Source organism: Camelus dromedarius, chromosome 1 (assembly GCF_036321535.1).
Source record: "Camelus dromedarius isolate mCamDro1 chromosome 1, mCamDro1.pat, whole genome shotgun sequence".
Lineage (NCBI taxonomy): Eukaryota > Metazoa > Chordata > Mammalia > Artiodactyla > Camelidae > Camelus > Camelus dromedarius.
Genome location: NC_087436.1, coordinates 95005266 through 95032397, shown reverse-complemented (window position 1 = coordinate 95032397; position 27132 = coordinate 95005266). Strand labels below are relative to the sequence as shown.

Genomic DNA, 27132 nt, shown 5'->3' with positions numbered 1-27132 from the left:
TTAACATTGATTAGCATTTATATTTGGATGATGGCAATTGATCACTCAAAAAACATTCAACTAACTCATGTTTAGTCATTACTGAGAATTTAATATAAAGTATAAGAAATGTGATACAAAATATAGCAGCCCCAAGAAAAAAGTTACTTACCTCATTTTTTCTTGTTCTTGGAAGAATTTGGGCTTATACAAATCAGTGTTCTAATCCTCCCTCCTTCTTAGATCACTAGTACTCATAAATCATTTGTCAGTATTTTGACAGTATACAAACTTCATTTTCTTGAGAAATGTTTTCAATCTTCAAGTTGTTATTCATCAAAGTCAACATTATTTATTTTTGCTTATGTTACATTTTCCCTAGATTTTTAAATAGTTTCTAATTTTCATTTATTTGCATATATAAGCAACATATTACTCAATACATTTTTATACTAATGATCTTAAATATAAAGTTGAGTATATTCTACCAGATTTTCCAAGTGCCAGTATTATTCATAGTGCACAGTATATACCTTCTAGATAATACATATTTTGCTTCTATTATCATTATTGACAATTACCCTCCAAGAACATTTTTTAGGGCCCATATTTGTATGGCATTGACAATGTGATGGGCTGGGAGAATTTAGGTAGAGATATGTATTAGTCAAGGCACTGATAACTTTTGAAACTGATAAACCTCAGTCAACATGAGCATTCTTACTTGAGTGACTTTGCATGTGTATATTTTACTCTTCTTCCATGTAAGTCCTTGGTGCCCGTGGATAGAGAAGGAAAGAATGGGAACTACATACCTGCTCTTAGCCACTTTAACCTGTAGGTGACATGGTTCATTTCCATCATAAGACTGCACCTATCTGAGAGAGAGGCTGGGAAATGATGTCTAGCTATATTCCCAGGAGAAAAAGAAAGAAGTTTTTGTTGAGCAATTAGTAGTCACTACAACAGCTCTATTTCTGCCATGAACAAACTCTATGGCTTCTGGCAAGGCACTTGATCTCCTTGGCTTCAGTTTCCTTTATTTTAAAAGATCCAATGAGGTTTTTCTTTTTTGATAAGGTTATTAGCTATTTATATTAAGAAAATTCTCTTAAGATATAGTGAGGCTAGATTCAACAAAACATCAGAATCACAATATCCTTAAAGTAAATCTGACAAGAAATGAGAACTAAGTTGTGGCACAGTTGGTGGCTTTGTAGTTAATTACATAACTAAGGGATATTGATTACATAACTAAGGGATCACTTGATTCAAGTGATCTTGGAGAAGAGATCTTGGGAGGAGTGGATGTAGGATTTCATTCTTAGTCCCAATTTTTTAATTTTTTCACCATTTCTATCAGTATATTATAATGAAAACAGAACTCATACTCTTCAAGTTATAACTTGGAAATTTCAGACAGTTTTTAGATACCTAGATTAGGCCATCAAATTCCTTTAAACTGTGATCTGAGTTATAGGTTACTCCAGCTTTTGAAGACTAGCCAGAGAAGCAAATGAATTATTTATAATACTGTTTTTATGATAATATATTTTGTATTCTAAATAGTTATCTTATAAATCAACTGTGAAACATAACCCATTTTTAAGTAAAGGATGGCTTGGATTTAAATCTCCAAGATAGTTTAATTGCCTTCCTACCCTTCAAAAAATGATCTCTTAAACCCTTAAATATAATGTTAGGAGCTATAGCTATCAATGTGAATATATTTTGGCTCTTTTTCAGCAGAGGTGTTGTACTGACCAGAGGAGAGACCTCAAGAATGGACAAAGAATATGTGTAGCTATTAACTAGAAGATGTCACACTCACAATGTTTGCAAGACACACATATGCTTTGAGCCATAACCAATTTTAAAAGGCAAAAATGATGAATGATTACATTAGTACTGGCTGGTAGCATCACTTCTATTACATTTAAAGGCTCTAAAAGGACTTGATAGGAAAGAGAGATACTTTTAGCGTGATAGTGACATTTCAAAACATGTGTTCTCTTTCTTTTCAGGACCTCCAATAGTAGTCAGACATTATCATCCTGCCATACTATGGAGCCATGTTCATCAGATGAATTCTTCCAAGCCCTTAATCATGCTGAGCAAACATTCAAAAAGATGGAAAACTATTTGAGACACAAACAGTTATGTGATGTAATTCTGGTTGCTGGTGATCGCAGAATTCCGGCTCATAGGTAATTGTTTTCTAAACTTCTTTATGTGTGAACTATTTTCTTGATAATTTGATTATGCATGTTAAGGTAACTTGTTCTAATTAATTATTCCATGGAGTATTTTGGTGATGGTTTAAATTTCATGGAATTTCTGCAAAGAAAACAGTGCATATGATGTTATTACACATTAAAAGACCCAAAAAAGGTCACTTCATCTCTAGAAGCATAAAAACAAGACATACCAGCCTGAAATCAGTCAATATTATTTGATATAGATTTCAGCTACTATGAGCAGCACCCCACCTAATTTTCCTATTAAATAAATTTAAATAAACTCAATGGAAATTAGAGCTGTGAGTATTTAGAAACAAAAAAGCTGGTGGAATGGAGTGACAAAACTGTTGAGTTTTTAAGTAGTCACATCTCTCCCAACTTCTGTTTGCTGACCTCCAGGAAATATGAAAGGCAGTGGTGCTCAGGAAAAAAAAGCCTTTAACACAAATGAAGTATTATTTCTTGATGTAAGGAAAGGAAATGGGAGCCATTTAATAAAGAACAATTCATTATTTTTCTTCTAATAATTCCGTATTTAATTGTTCATTGTTAATCACTATTATGATCCCAGAGGTTTTTGGTTTTTTTTTTTAATGCCTTTCAAGACTAATTAACACTCTGTCCCAAAAGTTTTGTTAAACCCTCTGAGTGAAAGTAGAATCAGGAAGAATGGGCTTGGTCTTAGAGTTTTCAGTGACTCAATCAGCATATATTTATTGAGATGCTACTATATATTGTGACAAAAAGTCCATATTATGAGCATGGGTTTATTAGAAAGATAGTTCAATCTGAATTTCATAAAATCACCTCAAATTCTCTGTTTCCAAAGCAGAACTCATTACCTTACCTGCGACACTTGTGTCAGCCATCACCATCTCACTTGGATTGCAAGAAACTCCTGTTTTCACTCTTTTCCTCTGCATTCCGCATTCTGTTTTCTACCCAGCAACCTGAGTGGGCCTTTAAAATGGAACTCAGATCTGGTTGCTGCTCTGATCAGACTTCCCAGTGACCGCTCATGTCACGCACAGTGTGAAAGCCATGTCCTCACAGTGGCTGGTGTGGTTCAGCCTGCCATTACCTCTTGACTGTTCTGCCCTCCTGCTCTCCTCCTTGCTCACTCCACTTGAGAGCCTACTGACCCTTTTGTTCTTTGCACCTGCCAGGCATACGGCTCATGCCTTTGGATTTTTGCGTTGGCTGCTCTTCTGCCTGAATGCTTTTCCCAGATACCTGTATGATGAATTCCTGCACCTCCTTCAAGTCCCTTCGCAAATGTCACTTTCCAGTGAGACCACCTATTTAAACCCACCATCCACTCCCCATTTGCCCTTCTGCTGCTTTTTCCCCCATGGCCCTTGTCACTTTTTGATGTACTATAGAATTTACTTCTGCTGTGTATTGTTTGTCTCCCTTCCCTGTAGAATATAAGACTGCATAAGAGAAGGAAACTTTTGTCTATTTTTTACTCTAATGTATCTCAAATATCTAGAACAGTGCCCAGTGTTTACTAGGTGTGCCTTAGTATTTGCTCAGTGAATGAATGAATGGGCAGTTCTCAGAAGGAACCTGAATGGCCAATAAACATTTGAAAATACCTTCCACCTCACTAACAATCAGGTGAATGAAAATTAAAAGAATGATGAGATACCATTTAACACCTTGCAGATGGCCAAAAATTTTAACATCCGACAATATTGTGGGGCAAGATTAACTCTTAAACAGTGCTGGTGGGGGAGTAAATTGGCACAGCACTTTGGAGAGCAATTTAGCAAACCCTACAACTCAGCAGTGCCCTCCTGGGGAGAGAGGAGAAGGGAATTACAGAGGAACACAGGGAGCTTCAACTATTATCTGTATCAGAATTTCTACTTCTTTAAAAAACAAATAAAGTAAATCTCTGTAAGTGTGCTGATATGGAAATATGTTCAAGACACATTATCAAATAAAAAATGTATGTTTTGAAAAATATATATATAAATAACCTATTTTTGCTTATATGTGACTCAAAAATCTGGACAGAGACATACTTAATATATAGTAATGTATTGTAACAGAATACACCGCTTTGTATTGTGGTAACAAAGATAATTTTATGACAAAGCACAAACATTATAATATACTGTAATAATTGAAAAATCATAAAAGTTAAAAATAACCTACTAAAACCAGTCTCAAATGTCTCATATATTTACTACTTCTACAATTAAAAAAAAAACAGGTTATTTTCAGAAGTGATAAACAGGAGAACCTTTACATTTCCCCCCACTTTTTATATTGTCAGCTTAATGCTGTGAGCTTGTAGCTTTTTTTTCAGGATGTTAAAAGGGGATATTTGAATAGTGAATGGGTAAGTCATTTATCTCAGCAGAAAATTTTCAGTAATGGTAATTTATTATTCAAAGGGAGGAACTAGAGCATAAAGCAATTTGTCAAACTTAAAATGCATTTCTCAGGACCAAGCACTTTCTGTGGGTAACAAAGTTAAAAAAAAAAAGAAAGAAAGAAAGAGAGAAAGAAAAGAGAAAGAAGGAGAGAAAGCAGCCGCACTTCCTAGTGAACATCAGCTTCGATGTTGTCACTGATCTTTTTTTCTTCTAATATGTTCTCAGATTGGTGCTCTCCTCTGTCTCAGATTATTTTGCTGCCATGTTTACTAATGATGTCAGGGAAGCAAGACAAGAAGAAATAAAAATGGAAGGTGTAGAGCCAAATTCACTCTGGTCCTTGATTCAGTATGCATATACAGGTAAGAAATCTGAAAATAGAAACTTGATACCTCTTAGATTTAAATTTCATTATTAGATCTTAGATTTCTGCTTTTAATAAAGCCTGCCACAGCCAACAGTTAATTCTACTGTTATAACCACCACCCCTCATGATTCCTGTATCTATATTAGAACCTTTAAAATGATTACCATAATTAAGCTTTTGAATGATATTTTTAAGTGTTCATGTAATAATTAGATGAGCTATGTAATGTTTTAGAATTATCACACTTAAAATTTGAGTTTTATATAATATGTTACTAATTAAATCATTCTTTAAAAATTCTGGAAACAAGCTATTAGTTTTTATTTTAGTAGGAGTCACAAAGAGCTAATAATTCTTTTTTCGTATTTAGTACTTTTTTTTTCTTTTTTGAATGTCTTAAATCATCTATGTCTGGAATATGTGTAATGAGCTCTTACTTTAAAATACTACGCACAAATTGTGCTGAACACTGGAATTTGACACAACATTGTAAAATGATTATAAATCAATAAAAAATGTTAAAATAAAATAAAATAAAATAAAATACTACGCCAGTTACCTTACAAACTAAAGTTCATATGTTTCCACAGTTAACGGAATTTCTTTTTGTCGTTAAGGCCGCCTTGAATTGAAAGAAGATAATATTGAGTGCCTGTTATCTACAGCTTGCCTTCTTCAGCTTTCACAGGTTGTAGAAGCATGCTGTAAGTTTTTAATGAAACAGCTTCACCCATCCAACTGTCTTGGAATCCGTTCTTTTGCTGATGCTCAAGGTTGTACAGATTTGCATAAAGTGGCTCACAATTACACTATGGTATGTATTTTCTGGAAAGCCGGAAGGCACATGCTCTCTGCCTGATTCCTTACTGCTGCAGGCTTATCTCCATGTTGCCGTTCTCCCAGGGCTCTGCCGTATGTCTTGAGGTTCAGGTGCAGGTTCACTGTCTAGTGTGTCATAGTTCCATTGAGTTATGAGGGAAAACACCAAATAATATTTCTCCTGGGTATGAGAGTCAAGCCTCAAATTATCACAGCCACTAATAAGCTGAGCAGTGGCCTAGGACCATTCAGTCAAGATTTTCAGATCTGCTCCTTTTTGAAGCCGGATTTCTCCCAAACATTTTACTCTGTAGCACATGGATGAATTTCAGAATTGTCCACATATTCACTGACGAAAGTTGGTGGTAGTGACTGTAGTGTATCGGTGCAGTACCGGTACAGCAGACAGGAGATGAAAGGGAGGCTTTTTCTTAAGGATAAGTCTGACTACATGATAAAAAATGTTTGTAGCTATGTAGAAAGATGTTCATATTAATTGTAGCAAATGACATACTCAAAATAAATTGCAGGGGGTTCTGATTCAGAAGCCTAGAGGATAATGATTTACAGATTGATCTAGGACAGCAAGAAAATAAGGGCACGTGGAGGGCATACTGCTAGGACCAGCCTCACCATTTTAAGAGTAGTGGGGTTTGGAGAAGGGATGCGTGGGGATTTTTAAGGGATGACCATCTTGCCACATGTGGGTCTTCAAAACTGGGCAATGATGAAAGACTTTTGCTTTAAATGCCTCCAATAACATTGACATACGAATATATCATTATCCACGTTACTGACTTTGTCAACTTCTAGATGATTTTTTTTCAGGGGCGGTCTACCCTCTCTACCATCCCCTGCCCTTCCATTGAACTGTTTTGTATGTGAAGGGATTGACAAGTACTTTAGGAATATTTCACTAGCAAAACAGAGATTTGGAAAAATTGTAAGAATAGGTATTTACAACTATTGGGGAGATTAATTCTACTTACTTCATAAGTTTGATGTGGGGATTAAATGCATTAATGGAAGTTTAGCACTTAAAACACTGATTGATACATCATATACCCAGTCAGTAATGATATCATCACCATCACTGCATAGATTTGCTCTATTCAGCACAGTAGGGATCTGTGTGGGTGAGCAAAAGCACTCAGACAAAAGCACAACCTTTATGATTCATTATTCTCCCTGTGGTGTCATCACTTCTCAGAAATGTTTCTTGTTTATGATTTGCAAAGTGCTTCAAGTGAAAAAACAGAGTGTGCAACAGGGCAATACTGGGCAATACAGACTTAGCGTGGTTCTAGGTTAACATCTTTTGAGTTAAGTTCTTTGAAATACTTTTCTCCCTCCGTCTTTCTCCTTCCTTGTAGATTTCATGTTTTAACCTTTACACCTCAAGTTCAAAAACTTTTTGAACTAAGATGAATATAAGTAAACTAAAGCTGGGTTTTTTTTCCTTTGTAATCAGTTCATAATTTAAGTAATATCTCTTTCCTACAAAGGAGTTTTACCCACATGAAAACATTTGTATGCATTTAGGTCATTCCTGTTGTTTACAGTAGAGGCACAATTGCTGCTTAAAGGCTTAGATACAAATTAAATTTAAATTAGCTTGATGTTTATAAAGCTATTTTCATAGCCAATTAGTTGTGGTAGTTTTTTTTTTCTCAAGGCCATTATTTGACATTATTCAGTTTCAACAGAGACATGAAATTGAATTCTAGTAACAATAAGTAATTTAGAGACAGATTGTGTAATGTGAACTGTTGCTATGGGAACTGAATGAAATGTATAGCAAAGTTCAATCTTCAATTTAAATAAATCCCTCAGTAATTTCATTTGCTTAAAAACTATTCCAAAGGGAGAAAGAGCATAATGCTAGCAAGTGTTTGGTAGTATGATAGCTGTTTGTATCATAAAGTGGAGTTAAAATATGAAGTAAGCACGATGCCATAGAGTGAAATCAGTTATCACAATCAGTAAATAGGGCGTGTACTTGGGATGTTCACTGATCCTGCGTGAATACAAGTAGAAAAGGATGGGGAATTCCCTCTTGTAATCCTGAAATCTGGAAACTTGTTCTTGTTCTCATTGCCAGTAAATGTGACCTGGAATACATAATTTATCCTCTAAAAAAAGTTTAATACTGGTTATAGCATTACAAATATTTAATATTGTTATCGATTTATAAAATAAACATTTGATTTTACAATTTTAAATTTTGTTTCTTCATCTAGAAAACCTATAAAAACATTGGATTTTGCTAAAATACCTGCTTCACACCAAATTAATACTTTTGAGAAGCACTTTGTGTTTAACCTTGTTGAGTAGTATTTCCGCAAGGTGTTGAAAACTCAATTGTCACTTAATACGAATTATACTAGAATGGAGTGGGCATTGTTCTGAAATAGATATATCAACAAATAAACTATTAATGAAATGAAAATTTATGTAATCTTTTTCTCATTGATGAAATCCAATTAATACCATTTAAAAATATGGCAGTAGTTACTTCAGTGTTGTATAAATGTTGGCTGTGCTGTATACTATAATCTAGAACAGTTAGAAATGTACATTATTTTGATTGCTTCAGAATCTCATCTAAGATTATGTAACAGATGTCTTTCCATGTACCCATGTAATCTTTTTCTTTGAAAATTTTAATGCCTAAATAACAGTCCATTGAGTTACAACTCCGTAGAGCTGGACATTAGGCTATTTCCCATTTTTTACTGTTGTAAATAATAATACAGAGAGACACCATCAGAAAAGCATCAGCTTTCTTTCCCCCTCTTGTGAATTATTTGCTAAGGATTAGACTACTCATGGGATAACTAGGTTGGGAGCTTCAACATTTTTATAGCTCTTGCTTTGTGTTACCAAATCATTTTATAATGTCAGTATGCAATTGAGTAGAACAGTTTGCTTGAAGCCATTCCAGCCCTGAGATTTTATTAAAATATATTTCTGAAAAATGATAATCAGTCATTTAAAATAGATTCATTTGGGCATCTTTAACAAATCATGATGAATTGAAGCAATTGAATTTAGTTAATTATTCATGTATGGTTTTCCTCTTAAGAATTTCTAGAAAAGGAATGAAATGTCAACCCAAGATAAATTTTAGATTAGTACCTAACTTGGGTTACTGGAGGCTATGTGAAAAATATAATACTCATTTTAATATAGAAGATAATTATTGATAGTCCTTATCTCTAGCTCTAATTTAAGTAGCTTTAGCTATTTTTAAACAGCTCTAATTTAAACAGCCTTACCTTTTTTACTAAAACTCTGTGTGTTGAGCTAGCCACAGTGCCTTATGAAGCATAAGAAAAACATTAAGGGACAATACATCTAGCATTTGCTTTTATGTCATAACTATGTAAACAACTCATGCGTTAACATTTGTAACCTTGCACACCAAAGAGTATTTCCCTTCTTTTTAGATTGTTTAGCATAATAGCCTAGTAAAAGTTATTACCTCACACCTAAGGGCATTTTTATCTTCCATTTCAAATTATAGAGGGCCTGATTCTAGAATGTGGCCAGAACTGAGTCATCTTTAGTCTAAAGTCCTGTAGTCCCAGTGCATTCTAGGTCAACATTTTTATTTTGGCTCTTTTTGCTATGAGACCAAAAAAATTTTGTATGTAAATCTGGTTAAAAGAGATTGAAGTTTTCAAATCAGACCTAAAATCCTTGGTGGTCTTATAAATAACATTAAAACACTTTTAAAGGCCAGTCTGGTTCTAGGATATCCCTAAGGACACTTGTGGCCCAGAATGGCCTTGGGAAATTTAGCCACCCTGGAGGCCATTTCTGGGTAAGAGAAATGACTTCATGCTCACTCAGGTATTTGGCTTCCCTGTTGGCCAGATTCTTCGGCAACCACAAATCTCAACCTACTTTTGATGTTAGAGTATCATACATCTCAGTGTCTATTTCATTTTTCCTATTTTCCTTTGAAAAACTTGCCAAAACTACTCCCTAACTTGAGCAAAGTGATACCTAAAGTCCCAAATTTATTTTTAAAATTGTAATAAATAATATAACACTTTAATTCTACTTAAATAGAAATAAGAATTTTAACAACATAATTACAGTTTAAATGTTATTTTCTAAGGTTTCTTTCCTAGCAAGCAATAATACTAGGAAGAGCTAAAGTATAAACTTTTTTGGTATCTAATTCAAAAGTGTTTCATTTCTTTTAAGTAAATTGTGATGGACAAAAGAAACAATATGGTTTGTATGCTCTTTTTCCCCTCTAGGAACATTTCATGGAAGTAATTCGAAACCAGGAATTTGTATTATTACCAGCCAGTGAAATTGCAAAACTCTTAGCAAGTGATGACATGAACATTCCTAATGAGGAGACAATATTGAATGCACTTCTTACTTGGGTCCGTCATGATCTGGAACAGAGACAGAAAGATCTCAGTAAACTTTTGGCTTATATTAGGCTACCTCTTCTTGCACCACAGGTAAACAATTTTTAATCATTTAAAATCAGTGTCATAACTTCAACAACAGTAGTTGTTGTGACTTTGAGTAGTCAGCCTTCCACATTCTCAGGCTTTGCATCCACAGGCTCTGCATCCTGGGTTCAACAAAGCATGTATTACAAAAAAAAAATTTTTTTAATTTCTAGAAAATTCCAAAATGCAAAATTTGAATTTGTCCCATGCCGGCAACTATTTACATAATATTTACATTGCATTTACCACTGTTTACATAGCATATGCCTTGTATTAGATATTGTAAGTAATCTAGAGATGATTTAAAGTGTACAGGAGGCTGTTCAGAGCTAATATGCAAATACTACACTGTTTTATATCAGGGACTTGAGATGTTGGTATCCGCAGAGGTCCTGGAACCGATCCCCCCTCCCCAGAATACTGAAGGACTATTGTAGTCCCTTTATGCTAATTACATTAACATGAGCTTGTCTGTAGGTTTTTTCCTTTAACTCTTCTATTCAATAAGGTTATTTTACGTATATGCCTATGAAATGTTAAGGTGAAAAGATAGTGAGCTGAAAAAAGATCTGTTTATGTTCTCAGCCCAGAAGGTCTGACTACCTAAATTGCATCCATTAAGTAACATTGTTGCTTTGGGGTTAGTAATTTTATTTGACTCAGCTATAAACCTATCCTGGCAATTGAAGAATTAATAAAGCTGCTAATGAAAGGAACACTGGACTCCAGGAACCAGGAAATTTAGATTAATTCATTTGCCACACATTGATTAAGTATCCACTAAATGCTGGATTCTGGTGATATATAAGTTAATGAGACATGGTAACAGTTCTAGCTCTGATGTTTTAAAACTGTGATTTGACATGTTCACATACCTCGGTTTCTTCATCTGTCAAGAGGAGATAACATCCTTTATATCTGACAGGATTTTTATGAGGATCAGAAAAATGTTCTGTGAAGTAAAATATGCTATAAATAATAATAGTATGATTATTATTATTTTTAGAATTGAGAGATATTTGGTTGGTATAGTCAAGGCAATCAGTCATCACATATTTACATGCATAGTTTCCCCTTTTAATAATTTCAGCTAGAATAAACAAAAATGTCCTCTGCATACTTTGCTGCTTATTTTGAGGCCTTAAATAGAGTCCTTGAAAGTAGAGAAAGAATGAGCTGTTACTGTTCAAGATCACATTTTGTTGTTGTTTAAAATGCCGTGAGCTTCCTTTTATTTGTATTCATCTTGAGGATTATGTATTATTTCAAGTTGTTGTGAGCAAAAGTTACTGTTTGCTCTCTACCGTACAGAAACAAAAATCAGTGCTGATGCTTTTATAAGAAAGATCTCCCTCTTCAGAGTAAAAAATATTTTATGAATTCGTAGAAGTGAAACTGCATGAATTGATAACAATTCAGGAAAAATAACATCAGAAAACATTTCTCCTTAGTCTCACAGACATAGGAAACAAACTGTGGTTACCAGAGGGGAAGGGTCGGGGGCAGGGATAGATTAAGGGTTTGGGATTAAAAGATACATATTACTATATATAAAATAGATAAACAACAAGTACCTACTGTATAGCACAGGGAACTATATTTAGTGTCTTATAATAAGTTGTAATGGAAAAGAATCTGAATATATACATATATATATATATATATATATATATATATATATATATACACACACACACATATACATATATTTTTTTTTAAAAAGCATTTCTCTTGAAATCAGATTTAAAGAGAGAGCTGTTTTTACTGGTACCTAACAGAATGTTTTTCTTACCCTTTTCTACGAGAAAGAAAATAAAATCTGAAAAATCCTAATAGACTTTTAAAAGAATCTGTGCAATTGAGTAACCTGACAATTTACTTTAGTCCTGCAGTTTCAAATATTTATGATACTATATTTGCATGACTCTCAGAGACCTTTAAAATTTCTTTTATCCAGGATACTGCTGATAATCATAGCCATAGTTGAAAGGCACTTTGGAGATCATTTGGTCTAACACCTGTTGTACAAATGAAGTAACAGAACAAGAAAGTAAAACTGTATGTTTGAGATTACAAAGTGATTGCATAAATCCCTGTCCTTCTGCACTGTAGTTTTATTTGCCTTTGCTGCTTGGCTAACATCATAGATTAGAGCTAATAAGAGTCACAGGTAGAACTTGAACCCAAATAAAGTTCTGTGCCTTTTCTACTGAACTGTTCTGCCTCTTGAATGTACTTTGTGTAAAATTGCTAGGATGAAGGCTATGATAGATATATAAACATGACATTATGAAAATAATTGGAGTAGCCCACCCAGACTGATCATGGGGAAGCTGGAGAATCTCTGAAGTGTCAATCTGCATCCTTAGTTAGCTACCAAAGGAAGGGGCATGATAGCTCAGGCAAGTGGGAGATTGTACCTAGTTATGAAGTCATGAGCAAATATATTGTGTTCTGGAATTTGAAGATAGCTTGCATGGCTAGAGTGCAGAAATAAAAGGGCAGTGTTGGGAGATGAGGCTGGAGAGGGAAGCAGATCACGAAGAATCGCTAGTCATGCCACAGGGTTTAGATTTTATCCTAAAAGCAATGAGAAAGCACTAAAGGATTTTAAATAGGGAATGGCATTATTAGCCCTTTATTTTAGAAAGCTCCTATGACTGCATTGCAGAGGATGGATTGGAGAGGTCAAAATAGAAATCCATTAGGAAGTCTGTTGGATTCAGACAAGTGAATTAAGCACTCTCTGGCAGTAGAGGTAAAGAAATTAACTACCAGGGTCAAAAGCTGCTTAGGAGGTAGAACTGATGCAACTTAATGACCATGTGAATGATGGGGAGTTGGAAAATGAAGGGTCAAGAAGAATTCTGATTTGTACAACTAAGTTAATAAAGGTGCTGTTATCTAAGACAGAATACAGAATGAAGAGCTGATTTTTGAAGGTGGGGAAAGAAGCTGAGGATGGAACCTTGTTCCCAGAGCTTCTTGACACCTTTAATCTTCTTAAATTCTAAGGAGAAGTTTTGAAAACTACTTCTTTAGGTTGTTGAAGCCAAGGGGAAGAGAGTGACATCAACCAAAGAGAACACAAAAGCATAGGGTTGGAAACCTAGGAAATACGAATATTTATCGGTAGTTCCCAAATCTGCCGAAGGAAGAAATTTTAACATCATGGGATGCTACAGAGAAGACAAGATAAAGACACAAAATAATCCACTGGATTAGCCCAGTGGCTTCCAAAGTGCCATCCTAGCTGTAGGATCATCACTATGTGGGAAACTGTTTAAAATCCAAATAATTAGGCCACCACTCTACACCTACTGCATCTGAAACTCTGGGGATGGGCCTGGCAAACTGTGTTTTAAAAAGCCCTCAGGTGCATCTAACGCACACTCGAGTTTGAGAACCACTGTTCAAGCCTGATGAGTAGCAATGCTGGAAGCCACATTGCCCTGTATAATGTAAACAAGTTAATAACACCTTTTTGAGCAATTTTTCTTTTTTACAGTGATAATACTGTTTGCACCATTGTGACATTTAGAAATAGTAGAGGGGTTTTTGTTTTTGTTTTTTTCCTTACTAAAAGTAAAGGGCAAGTTTGCAGAAAGGAGTTGTCAAGTCATAAAGCTTTGAAGTAGACTAAAATCATCAAGAAAATGTTGGATTATATTCTGAAAGTTTTATTTTAAAAGATAGGAAAATGATGAAGTAGCTAAGAGAGTAGATCTTAAAACTTCTTAAAAAAATTGTAACTGTGCAGGGGTAGATGTTAACTAGCCTTACTGTGGTGATCATTTTGCAGTATATACATATATCACATCATTATGTTGTACACATGAAACTAACATGTTACATGTCAAATATATCTCAATAAAAATTAAAACAAAAAGATGAAAACAAAAAATGTCTAATGCCTATCAAACAAATGACTGATTTTTTTTTAATTGCCATTGGGTCCAGTTACTTAAAGAATTTACTTTTGTGAAATAGTTCCTTTCTCAATGAGGTCTTACTCTTCTCTGTTGATATGAAACATTCTATTTAACCTAGCTAGAAGGGGTTCAACTTAAACATTAGTAAGTTTATGGTCGTGTGTCCTTAAAATGATGTAGGAAATAATATATATAATTTTAATCCTCTACCAAATGATCATTTCAGTGTGGCTTTTTAAAAAACCGAATAATCCAGAAGACAAATGTGTGTGGTTTTATTTTACCTTTGAAAGTTTCTGGACTTTTCTGTTTGATCACATTTTAAATAATGTGGATAGAAATACAGGAGACCCTTGAACAGCATGGGGATTAATCTATGTATAACTTATAGTCTGCCCTGCATTTCTGAGGTTCCCCCACAGCTGTGGATTCAACCCACCACAGACTGTGTTAAACTGTAGTATTACTATTGAAAAATATACATGTATAGGCCAACTGGTGTAGTTCAAACCAATACTGTTCAAGGGTCAACTGTATTAGGACATTATTTTAAAGAGTTTGACACCTAAATTCTCAATGTTCCCAGTGGTTAGCCTGTATTACAGGTATCTTGGTCTTCCTGTTCTCAATTCTCATTACTGTTTTTGACTAAAATTCAGAAATATAAAATGTCAGTATTTACCTTTAGCATTCTTTTAATATATAAGTTTTGGATACCAAAACATTTTTTAAAGCCTATAGAGCTCATAAATCATTCACAGTCTATTTTTCACTCTGAGTAGTAGGGGGGACAGTTTTAGAGAATAGTCATATGGTGAACAAGTATGTGAGTGAAGATAAAAATTTACAAATTGAAAATGTTTCTTCTATTTTCTAAATGCTCCCATTTTAATAATTTGCCATTCTCTTATGGCAGAGAAGTTACATAGTATTCACCTAAATGCAGAGTATACGAGAGTTTCTATTTTGTAATCCTCTCTCTGTGCCTTCTGAATGATTTTCCAGATATCTGGTGCCTTCCATTTGATTAATTGGACCCTTGGATTAATGGATTCATATTTTCTTCCATTACTTTCCTTTCTCTACTTCAATATAATTAATCCTATTATTCATAAATGATAGACATTGTCCAGCATGCTGAGAAATATATTTTATTTCATATTGCAGTCACTATTAAGTCTTCTAAAGCTTTACTTTCTATAGTTTTTTCACATTTATTTTTATTTAGAAAGGACTAAAACAATTACGTCTATATAATGAAAGTAATATAAACACTAAGATTAATCTAAATGAGCCAACTCAATGCATATTCATTAATGATTTCTCTAGCAAGTATAACTATATTTTGTGTGCACAGAATATGGAATAATTAATACCAGAATTTATACTCTGGCATAGGTCTTGAGACTTATGTCTTAATTTGGCTTTTTTGCCTTTAGCATGCTGTTCTTGGTTTCCAAGTGCTGCAAGCTATTACAGTGACTTTTGTTAGAGACTCTTCCTTCTTTTCTATTATCAAAATATGGACATATTCTCAACATTATTAACCATTAAGGAAAAGCAAAGTAAAATTCCATTTCCCACCCACTCAAGTGGCTAAAAAAGTAGTAATAACTAGGGTGAGAATGTGAAGAAACGGGAACCCTCATATACTGCTTGAGTGAATATAAAATAGTGCAGCCACCTTGGAAAACAGTTTGGCAGTTTCTTAAAAATTGAATACAAATTTACCATATGCTGCAGCAATTCTACTCCTAGGAATCTACCCAAGAGAAATGAAAATAGATATCCAACACAAAGACATGCACACAAATGTTCTTAGCAGCTTTATTCATAATAGCCCAAAACTGGAAACAACATGAATGTCCGTCAGCTGGTGAGTGGATAGACAAAATGTAGTGAATCCATACAATGAATTATTATTCAACAATAAAAAGAAATGATACACATGGATGAACCTCAAAAACATCCTAAATGAAAAAAACAAGACACAAGAGACCACATATTGTATGATTCAACTTACATAAAACATCTGAAAAAGGCAAATCTATAGAGACAGATTAGCACTTGGAATAGAAGATGGGAACTGAGATTAACAGTAAACAGGCATGTAGAATCTAATTGGGGCGATGAAAATGTTCCAAAACTGTTTTATGGTAATGGTTGCACAACTTGGTAAATTTACTAAAAATCATTGAATTGTATACCTCAATGGTGAATTATATGATGTATAAAATATACCTTATATTATCAAATACAATCCTGCAGTGTTTCAAAAGGATAATACACTATGACCAGGAAGGTCTTTTTCCAGGAATATAAGAATGATGGAGTATTAGGAAATCTGTCAAGGTAATTATATCAATAACTTAAGGGAGAAAAAGCCATGTATGATCATATCAATATATGGATAAAAGATATTTAGAAAAAATAAGCAACCATTCTTAATTTTAGAGGTCTAAAGTAAAATAGAGAAGAAAGCAACCTATGTATAATAAAGATAAATTACTAAATGCTATATTAACTATTATCCTAAATAATGAAACACTAAAACCATGTCAGTTTAAAACAGAAAAATGGATATTCGATATCACCTGATTATTTAACATTGCTTTGAAGATTTAGCAATTGCAATGATAAAATAAAAATGAAATAATTGGCACATACATTAGAAAAAGATGTAACTATCCCTGTTTGGTGATTATTATGATTGGGTGCCTAATAGCTAGAGTTTTATAAAGGAATGTGGTATAGTAGTAGGTTATAATAGAAGTGTACAATAATCAGTAGAGTTTTCTCTCCTCCAGCAAAATATATGCAAAATGGAAATTCAAAAATCCACTCCCAATAACAACAAAAATAATAAAATTTGTACAAATATATTTAATAAAAGAAAGGCAGATACCTATATAAAGAAAGCTATAAACAAATAGAAAAGCTTCTTGAACAGAAAGACTTAAATCATAAAAATGTAAATTTTCCCAAAATAATAAATAAGTTTAATGTAGTTCTAATGTGTTAGAATTCCAACAGGATCAAGATGGTGAAGGGGAATTAGATAAATTAATCTTTACTTTATGTGAAAAGTAAAATCTCAAAAATAGCCAAGAAAACTATGAAAATAAACAGTGAGGGTAGATTTATATCATAAAAACAGAATATGCTATAAAGACACTGTAATAAAACATAGTATTAGAAAAGAAAAAGACAAATAGACTAATGGAACAGAGTAGAGAATCCGCACCCCCCCCCCCGAAAAAGGGATCTCAGACATCTAGAGATCTAGTTATGACCAAGGTTCAATTCAGTTGGACATGGAGGAAATTATTTAGTAAATGGCCCTGGTACAGAACAAGCTATCCATCTGGAAGAAGAAAAAAATATTCCTCAACTCATACTCTTTTTAAAAATTAGTTTCACATGGATCAATAGCCTTAATAAAAGAAATAAGGCAATAAAGAGATAGGGGAATGGAGAATCAAGCACAAAAGGAAAAGAAATACATTTTTAAAAGGCAGTTGTAATTATATTTACAAATTTATATAAAATTACATAAGTAAAAAAATAGAATTCAGTGAAGCACAAGGATTTTAATTCTTTTAGAATAATCACCATTTGAAGTTCTTTGCCCTTCAAAAAATTGGGAAGTTTTGTTTTTGCTGTTGTTGCTGGCTGAACATTGTTTAGAGAGGTCAGATAAATGCAGTCTAATTAGTCAACTCCTACTTATAATTATTCTTCAGTTAAAACTATTTCAAATTTTAAAAGGAAAATCATTTACTTTGGAAAATATAGAAAAGTACTAAGAAAAGGTTATCGAAAAAGCCATTTCCCCACTACCGAGAGATAAGCACTATTAAGATCTTAAAGTACCACTTACCTTCCTCAGTTTTTGTTTTGAAATGTAAAATGTAAATGTTGCATTTTTTTTTAGTTAAAAATAGATGTCCAGACTTGGATATTTTTAAAGGAGATCATTTCCATTTGGGACTAGCTTATTCTTTTAACCTTACAATTTTCACGGTCATTCAGTATATATACTCACTATTCTTTTCTAGTTCTTGGCAGACATGGAAAATAATGCACTTTTTCGAGATGATATAGAATGTCAGAAGCTCATTATGGAAGCAATGAAGTATCACTTATTACCAGAGAGACGGCCCATGTTACAGAGTCCTCGGACAAAACCTAGGAAGTCAACTGTCGGTACATTGTTTGCAGTTGGAGGAATGGATTCAACAAAAGGTATTAAGTAATCTTTTATTTGAAGGAACAGGAAAAAATGAATATAAATTAGTAATAAATATGGCCAGAGAGCTCCTGGGAGAAGCAGCTGGTTCTAGCACTGGAGTCGGAAAAGTACCAGATAAGCCTAGAACATCTTGTTATTCCAGAAAGTAAGGTAGCGCTCAAAGAATGATGGAGACAGGTCAAGAGACACAGGAGACAGTGTGTAGGGGCTCCCACTGTCCAAACCAGAGATAATTTCAGCATCAAAGTAAAGAATGATAATAAAAGATTATAAATAGGGGAATGCTAACTGATTAAAACATAGAAGCAAGGATGGGATTAGAAAAATCATCATTTGGCAGTCACCATATTAATAACCAATTCAGTCAAGAATCATCAACGGATGTTAAGGCTGGTAGGTAAAAGTTTGAGGACAGGATTTTTAGTCTCAAATTATCTCCCAGCTGCTTGTTTATTAGTTACAAAACATAAAATGGTATCTTTACAGTGGAGAGATCTGGCACACAGCACCTTAACTAAATAATCAAAGTTCGTGTCGTCAGTAATGAGACTAATCAGCAGCCTGTGCTTCTTATGATGCCCTGAGAACTCAGCTGCACATCTGTGGTGTTCTTGCCAAAAGTGTATAATCCAGACTTCACCATGAGGAAAAGACCAATTCACGTTGAGAGACATCCTTCAAAAGAACTTGTGTGAAGTATTCCAAAATGTTAATATCAAGAAATGCAAAAGAGACTGGGGAATTGTCTCAGATTAAAGAGACTAAGGAGGCATGACAGCTATTATAAAACATCATCTTAGATTGTCTTCTGCTGTTAAGGACACAGTTGGGACAAATGACAGAATCCAAACAAGGCCTGTAGATTAGATAACAGTATAGTATAAATGTTGATTTCCAGATTTTGATGGTTATATTATGGTTTTGTGAGAGGATTTCTTGTTTTGAAGAAGATACACCACAGTATTTACGGGTACAAGGGCATCATTTCTGCAACTGACTGTTAAACAGCTCAGAAAAACCTCCTACATACATATACACATGCATAGAAAGCAAATGTAAAAGATACAGGTTGGGGAAATCTGGCTCAAGAGTATCTGAGAATTCTTTGTGCCCTTCTTGCAGTAGTTGTTACCCAGAGTAACAGTAACAGCGACAGACACCATACACAGTGCCTACTCAGTGTCAGGTATTGTGCTAGAAGCTTTTGTGTATGTATTATTTCTAAGTATAATGTATCTACTTCCTCTGAATTGCTGGTCCTAATAGTCTGCTGTCCCCTGACAATACTTCTGACTTCTGGCTACCTCTCTGGTCTCAGCTCATTCTACTTCTCCCCTCCCTCCTTCTGTTCCAGCCTCATTGGCCTCCCTGTTCATCTGACATTGCATTAGCTGTTCCGTCTCACTGGGAGGCTCTGCACCCTGATATCAGAATGCCTGGCAGAAATTCTTCACTCAGACCACCTCTCAAATGTCAGTTTACCAAAGAGGATTTCCATGACCATTCAGGAGCAACCTCTTGCCCATCACTTTCTAATCTTCTGCTTTCCACTTTCTCCTTACTCTGCTTCCTGTTTCTTCATAGCATCTAACACATTTGTTTGTAGTCTGTCTACCTCTTCCCCCCAAATAAGCTCCAGGAAAGCAAGGATTCTGTTTGGTTCACTGATATATTCCCATAGCCTAGAACAGGATTTTGTACATAGACAGCATCAGTAAGTATTTGTCAAGTGAATGAAGGTTGTCCGCTGCCATCTCTTGTATTACTTGTATGACTAAAGCACTTGATGTACTGATCATTTCTAAAGGTTTCTCTTTTATGTGACATCTCTAAGGAATATAAAAATAGCAGCTCTAGCTGAAAATCTTGCATTGTTATTTAACTGTCAGGTTCATGAAAGCAGAGATATTGATATAGATATAGTGATTATCCCATATAGCATATACCATAGTGCTAGGTAGGTATAGATGCTTAAGTTTTAAATATAGGTTTGATGACTAAATGGTACAGAAATATATAAAGTAAGATAACTGACTAGAGTTATAGAAAATTTTTGGAGATGTCCACTATCCAGATAATCAGTCTGAAAATAGAAATTAAGTATCTACTTTGTGCCAGGAACTGGGATTGGCTTTGTAGTCATTACTAGCGCTTCCTCTTTCCCTCTTTCTTTCCCTTTTGTTTTTCAAGACTTTTAACTGTTGTCTCTTTATCAATTATACTCTCTCACTTTGATTTTATTCTCATACTTCCAACTTGTATAAAATATCTGCTTGATGTTCAACTTCCACCACAAATTTGGTGTATCCAGATCTTCTCTGACCATGTCGCTCAGACTTTAGAACTTGGGCTCATAATTCAGTGCTCTTCAATGGACTCAACTCTGACTCATTTAAGCAGGCAAGGAATTTATTGGAAGGCTACTGAAAAATGGATAGGACTACATCCACTGTCCCTGCTTCCTTATAATTCTTGCTTTAGACTTTTTTTAAACTTTTTTATTTTTAATGATTTTTTTTTCTCATTTTTAGGGGAGGTACTGGGGATTGAACCCAGGACCTCGTGCATACTAAGCATGTGCTTACCAGTGAGCTATACCCTCCCCACTAGATTTTAAATTCCAGGTGCAAGCATCCATTTGACTAGCTTTAGGTCAGTCCTGGGCCCTAACATTCCAAGGACAAAGAGAAGGAATATCTGTCTTTTCAGTTTTCTGGGAGATAGGTTCCTGTTCCTGCCTCCCACCAAAGCTCATACATACAGTGAAAAATTCTGCAAGCATGGGAAGGGAACTCGGCTACTAAGTAGCCAAGTAAACAGTATAGATTTCCTCTCTCTCTCTCTTTGTCTTCCTCTCTCTGACTTAAACTCCAACAGTCACCAAGTAGCTTCTTTCAAATGACTCTTATTCTTCCAAATTTCCACTGCCGTCTTGCTATTTCCAGTTAGCCTCCTATCAGCCCACAAATTTTAATTATGTTAGTTTTATGGGAATAGCATTCATTATATTGTTATTAGGTGTCAGACATTATGCTAAGCCCTTGCCCTACATTATTTTATTTCATCGTCCTAGCAACTCTGTATTATTGCTCTTTTATAGGGGAGGATAGAGGAGGGTACTGAGACTTAGAGAAGTTAATTAACTTTCCCAGGATCACACAACTAGTGATGGAATCAAGATTCAAGCAGGCATTTTGACTCTGAAGACTCTACTCTGCTTGACTCTAATGTTAACTCTTCTGTTAGCATGCCATTACTCTGCTCAAAAACTCCAGCAATCTCTATTTCTTACTACATAAGGTGTAAATTCCTTTTTCAAGACTTTCTATAATCTGCCTTTGTGGCTTGACCCACTTCATTTCTAAGTCTTTTTAGTAATCAAGAACTCTGAGGTTCTGTCCTATTCACACTGTCTTCCCAGGCCTTAACTTATCTTATTCCCAATGTCTTCATAATGAAGAGCAATTTGCATTAGTTGGATGGTAGTCAGATTATTGGGTTCTTAGTCCCTTTGTATATCTGTTTAGTATAGACATCAGCAAATAAGCCGATAATGGTTCTAAATAGCCACTAAAAAAGTCAGAATATATTTGTGCTTACTTTTTTTTAAGATTAGTCCTTCAGTATAAATTATGGAAGTTCCAAACTTTTACATAGGATTTTGCAGTTTCCTAGGATTTTGTTATTTAAGGCTATATTTTTAAGATATATGTTTTAGACTATATTTTAAGATCTTATGTCTTTAAAAATTATATTTGGTATTTAGCAAAAGACTCTTTAGTTCCCCATTCATAAGACTATGATACTGCTTAGTGAGCCATATCTAAAAGAAATAACTTAAAATTCAGATTTAAAATATTCTTTAAATTCATTGGTGAGGAGAGATGATTAGCATTGCCTTTTTTTTGGAGGAAGGAAGGTCAAGTTTAGAGTGATTATTCAAGTATACCATTACATAAAATAATCTAAGAGTATGAGTAAAATCTCATTATAGTTAAAAATTACAAAGAAAGAATATTCAAATTCAAAAATATTTTTGAACAGCTACTATGTATAATGGAGTCTATTTTATGGAAATGCGAAGATGGAAAAAGACTTGGTATTTATCCCAAGTAACTTAAAATTTGTATAAAGTAAATAAAAATAATAAAAGCTATAATATATGACAAAAAATATATTTCGTGTGTATGTGTGTGTATTTCTAAATTTTAGGAGATTGTCAATAGCATTAGTTCTCTGATGATCTAATTGTAACAAGTACCTTAGAATAAATGTTTGTCTTGATTGTCATCCTATAAGAATGTCACTGATTGCATGTTGTATTAGAAGCTTGGAAGAGAGAAGTAAAGTAGATATTGATGGAACTCTTCATAACTGAGGGTTGGGTAAATTTGTTTTAAAGGAGTGGGTCTTTTTTTTTTCCCTTAACTCCACTGGTCTAACCTCATAAAGAGAATAAAAGAGTTCCTTGGATCTTTTAATTCTTAAAAAAAATGTAGACACCATCTGATAGTTGTTCCCTAAACTTTCCACTTTCATAGTTCCCAAAGCACTTGATCCACACGCTCTTGCCCTTCCCAGTTGCAGTAGAGTGTGTGTCCCCTCCCTCCTCCTATGAAAGCCAGCCCCTCACCTGTGCCCTGGCACTGCCCTTTCCTGCCTCCTCAGGAACCTCACACTGTGAATGAGCATCCCTTCATCTCCTGTATTTTCAGCTTCTTTCCTCACTACTAGATCCTTCCCATTAACATTTAAGCAAACTCAAGTTTTTCCAATTTTGAAAGCAAAACAGAACAAAACCTCCCTCAACCCACCTAGTAATTCTTCTTTCTCTCCTTCCTTTTATAGGCACACTTCTTAGAAGAATCATCTGTGCTCAGTGTCTCCATTTTCTCACCTCCCAATCATGTCTCAACCACTCAAACAAGGGACTTCCCCTAAAGTCATCCATGACCTCCATGTAGCTAAATCCAGGAGTATGTTTTAGTCTTCATCTTATTTGATCCTCTCAACAGCTATACATTTTTTTACTTTGGCTTCCATCATGCTAAACCACCCTGATTTCCTCCCATTTCTGGCTGCTGCTTCTGAGCCTCCTTTGACAGATAATCCTTTCTCACTTGACCTTTTAATACCAGAGTATGGTGTACATTCTAGAGAATAGTAGGACATGGGGGCAGAGATATTAGCAGAGACCAGATCATGCAGGGGTTTATTGGAATATAATAGAAGTAGTATTGTCAATGCTAATAGAATTATACTTCTGTATGTGTAATTTCATAAAATATTCAATCATGGTAAGCTTTGTATTTGCATCACTTCTACCAATTACTATCAAGGAGCAACAAGCATTGAAAAGTATGACCTCCGTACAAATATGTGGACTCCTGTAGCAAATATGAATGGGAGGAGGCTACAGTTCGGTGTTGCCGTGTTAGATGACAAACTGTATGTGGTTGGAGGAAGAGATGGACTGAAAACTTTGAATACTGTAGAATGCTACAACCCCAAAACAAAAACTTGGAGTGTGATGCCTCCTATGTCTACACATAGGCATGGCCTTGGTAAGTATAATGGCAGATTTATTCATAATGTCATATCCTAGGCTTGCGTGGCATTTTACATTCTTTACCAGGCAGAAGATCAGTTGTGGCAGCTGCTCAGTCAGCAGCAGTCACCAAGCATTGCTTCACATGCTGCCTGTTATCTGAAAAGTAGAAGCAGAGAAAACAAGCAGGTGCACAAAGGTATTAAGTGCAACCAGCACAAGTGAAAACGTGAATATTTAAGAATTGGGGTATAGCATGGACTGACAAGCCACCTTTTGATGTATGTGTTCTGTGTTGACAATTAGTGTTATCTGACCTCACTGAAATGCTTATTTAAAAATCTTTAGCATTATTGTGTTTCGTCTTTATCTCTTGGTTTTTAAGCAGAAATGAATAAAACCCAGAAAAATTTTGAGGTAGCACAGAGTATGTAATGATAGAGACTTTTCATTCTTTAATTCAATGATTGACTGAGTAGACATTGATTAACATGTGCTGTATACCGCGCTCTCTGTTCTGTAGATATACAAAGATGAGGAAGACACTATTGTTACCCTCAAGGAACTGATGCTTATTCTGAAATGAATAGAATAGAATTTAGGGTTTTTGTATCAAGTGACCTCTCTTTCCTCATAGGAGAAAGAATAGATGAAATACAAGGAATTGTTTACTGAGAGTGAAGGAGAGGAAAATAAAATTAAGTGGGGCTTGAGTGTATGTGTATCACGCAGATTTTGCTGCATAACAAACCACTCCAGAGCTTAGAGGCTGAGACCAACAACCATTTATTTAGCTCATGGATCTGTGCATCAGCTGGGCAGTTCTTCTGGTATGGGCTGTCTTAGAAGATTTCTGCGGGGTTTTCTCTTGAATCTGGGGTGGGCAGGTTGGTTGGCTAGTTGCTCTAGAATGGCCTCACTCACATGTGTAGTGGTAGACAGGCTGTCAGCCTGGGCAGTAGAGGCAACTGGACCATATGCCTCTAATCACTCAAGCTAGCCCAGGCTTCTTGACATGCTGACAGTCAAAGAGTTTCAAAAGCAGCAAGAGAAGCTAAGTCCCAATGCACAAAGACTTTTCAAGCTTCTGCTTGCATCATGTTTGCTAACATCTCATTGGCCAAAACAAGCCACATGGGCAAGTCCAGATTCAAAAAGTAGAGAAATAGACTCCTCCTCTTGATGGGAGGACCTACAGAGTCACATTGCAAATAGGCATGCATTCTGGGAAAGGAAGAATTTGTGACTCTATTGTTAATTTATCACAGTTTGGAAAAGGTTGAAAATAGTTGTAGTAAAGAACTTGATAGGTCATCATAAAAGATGAATTAAAAGATGGGTGAGTAGCAGTGAAGGAATAGTTGAGTATGGATAGCATTGCTCTATACTATACTCAGTTTATTAGTACTGAGCACCAGAGTAGAGGTTGCCCAAAAAGCCAAAAAAAAAAAATTATCTAGGCATGAAGATTGGTATGGTAGTGGGTACAGCAAAAGATCAAAGAGACAAGGGATTCTACTAGTTGCTGTTAGGTTTCAGTGAAAGATGGTCTTAAGTTTCAAGTTAGGTAAGGGAATAAAACCAGAGAGTTAGGGCTAAGGTACTGAGAGAGGAGCTTAAAATCAACTGTATGAAATTTAACAAAGAAAACTATAAAACGTTACTTTTGAGTCCATAAAATCAACTATTACATAGTACAGAATGGTAAGATGTATCTTAAAAGCAGCATGAACAAAACATATAAATTTGTGTTGACCATAAAATCCAGGCTCAATAATGTGAGGCAACTGCAGAATTTCCCCTACTATGGGGAAAAGAAAGTCAATTCTAACTTTATGTAAATTATAATAGACATAGTACATAGAATGAGCATCCCCATGACCCAGCTATGTCTCACACAGATTAGATTGTGCATGGAATACTATCATTAGTTCTCGGTACCATGCAGAAGACTTTACTGAATTGCACCAAGTTCAAGGGAGAATGATCATATAGCTCAAAGTATCTTCCTTAAGTCTTTATTTCAAATTTTTGTGCCATTCAAATCAGGCCTTGTTCTTAATTTACCTTATGATAAATACTGTTTTAAATTTGAACTTATAAAATAAAGTTTTACTTAGAAACACTCCTTTTATCTCTTTATACTTGGAAATTACTTCAGACTTCATTTGAAAAAGTAGTTCTGCTGCTAAAATTTCTTTTCAAAGCTGCTATTAAAGGATTGGATTAGATGGATTAGATGGACATTTAATCACATTAATTAGATGTAATTAATCAAAGGGCTCTTTCTTCCAGCCCTTTGATTAATTACACATATACACATACACACACATATATGTATAATTGGATATATATTATAGATATTTGGAAATAGATAAATAGATCTCCCATAGCCAGTACTGGTAAGACACAGATAAGTGGAATAATATGTTGGTTTGGGTCCTACATGAATGATGAATATTTATATCTCATCTGGCCATTATTTCACAAAAATAAATATATTTGTGTCGCAAAATTTTTATTTTGGCCCTCAAGTGATACATATTTATATCTCATCTGACTATGATCGTGTCACACCTCTTCTCAAAACCCTCTGCTGGCTTTCCATCTCTTTTAGAATAAATCCAAAGTCCTTATAATAGTCCTGACCACCCTGCATAATCTGACTCCACCTTCTCCCTCATCTCCTACACTCTCCCCCTTACTCACCCTGCACTCAACTGGCCTCCTTGTCCTGTGTACCACAGACACCCTAAGCAAGCCGCAGGGCCTTTGTACATATTGTTTCCTTTACCTCACCTCCTCTTCCCCCAGGTACTTTCCTGTCTAGAGTCCTTAACTTCTTTCACGTTTTTGTTCAGATGTCACTTTATCTGGGAGGTCTCCCCTGATTCTCTCTACCCTTTTATTTTGTTCCTTTTTTCTTATAAATACCTGAAATATACTTTGCATCTGTTTCCCAACTAAAATATTAGGTCCATCAGGGTAGAGCCCTTACCTGTTATGTTCTATTAAGTATCTGTCACTTAGTAGAAACTCAATAGATAGCTATTTGTTGAATAAATGAACAAATGAATGTGACTTGGTTGCCTCATGATGAATCACACAAATAGATTGTGGTATCAAATCT

At 34.8% G+C, this 27132-nt stretch overlaps 1 protein-coding gene across 4 annotated transcripts in view; it reads left to right on the top strand.

Annotated features, from left to right (window-relative positions):
- Positions 1–27132, top strand: part of KLHL5 (kelch like family member 5) — a 71095-nt gene that overhangs the window by 30516 nt on the left and 13447 nt on the right. For 3 of the 4 annotated variants that reach the window (XM_031435900.2, XM_010980389.3, XM_010980390.3), the window contains 6 exons: positions 2004–2186; positions 4832–4968; positions 5591–5787; positions 10064–10276; positions 18261–18447; positions 23794–24018. In XM_031435900.2, coding sequence (XP_031291760.1) covers positions 2044–2186; positions 4832–4968; positions 5591–5787; positions 10064–10276; positions 18261–18447; positions 23794–24018 — 1102 coding nt within the window. In that variant the 5' untranslated portion in view covers positions 2004–2043. The remainder of the gene's footprint in view (positions 1–2003; positions 2187–4831; positions 4969–5590; positions 5788–10063; positions 10277–18260; positions 18448–23793; positions 24019–27132) is intronic. The other variant, XM_031435895.2, reaches the window with a different exon arrangement.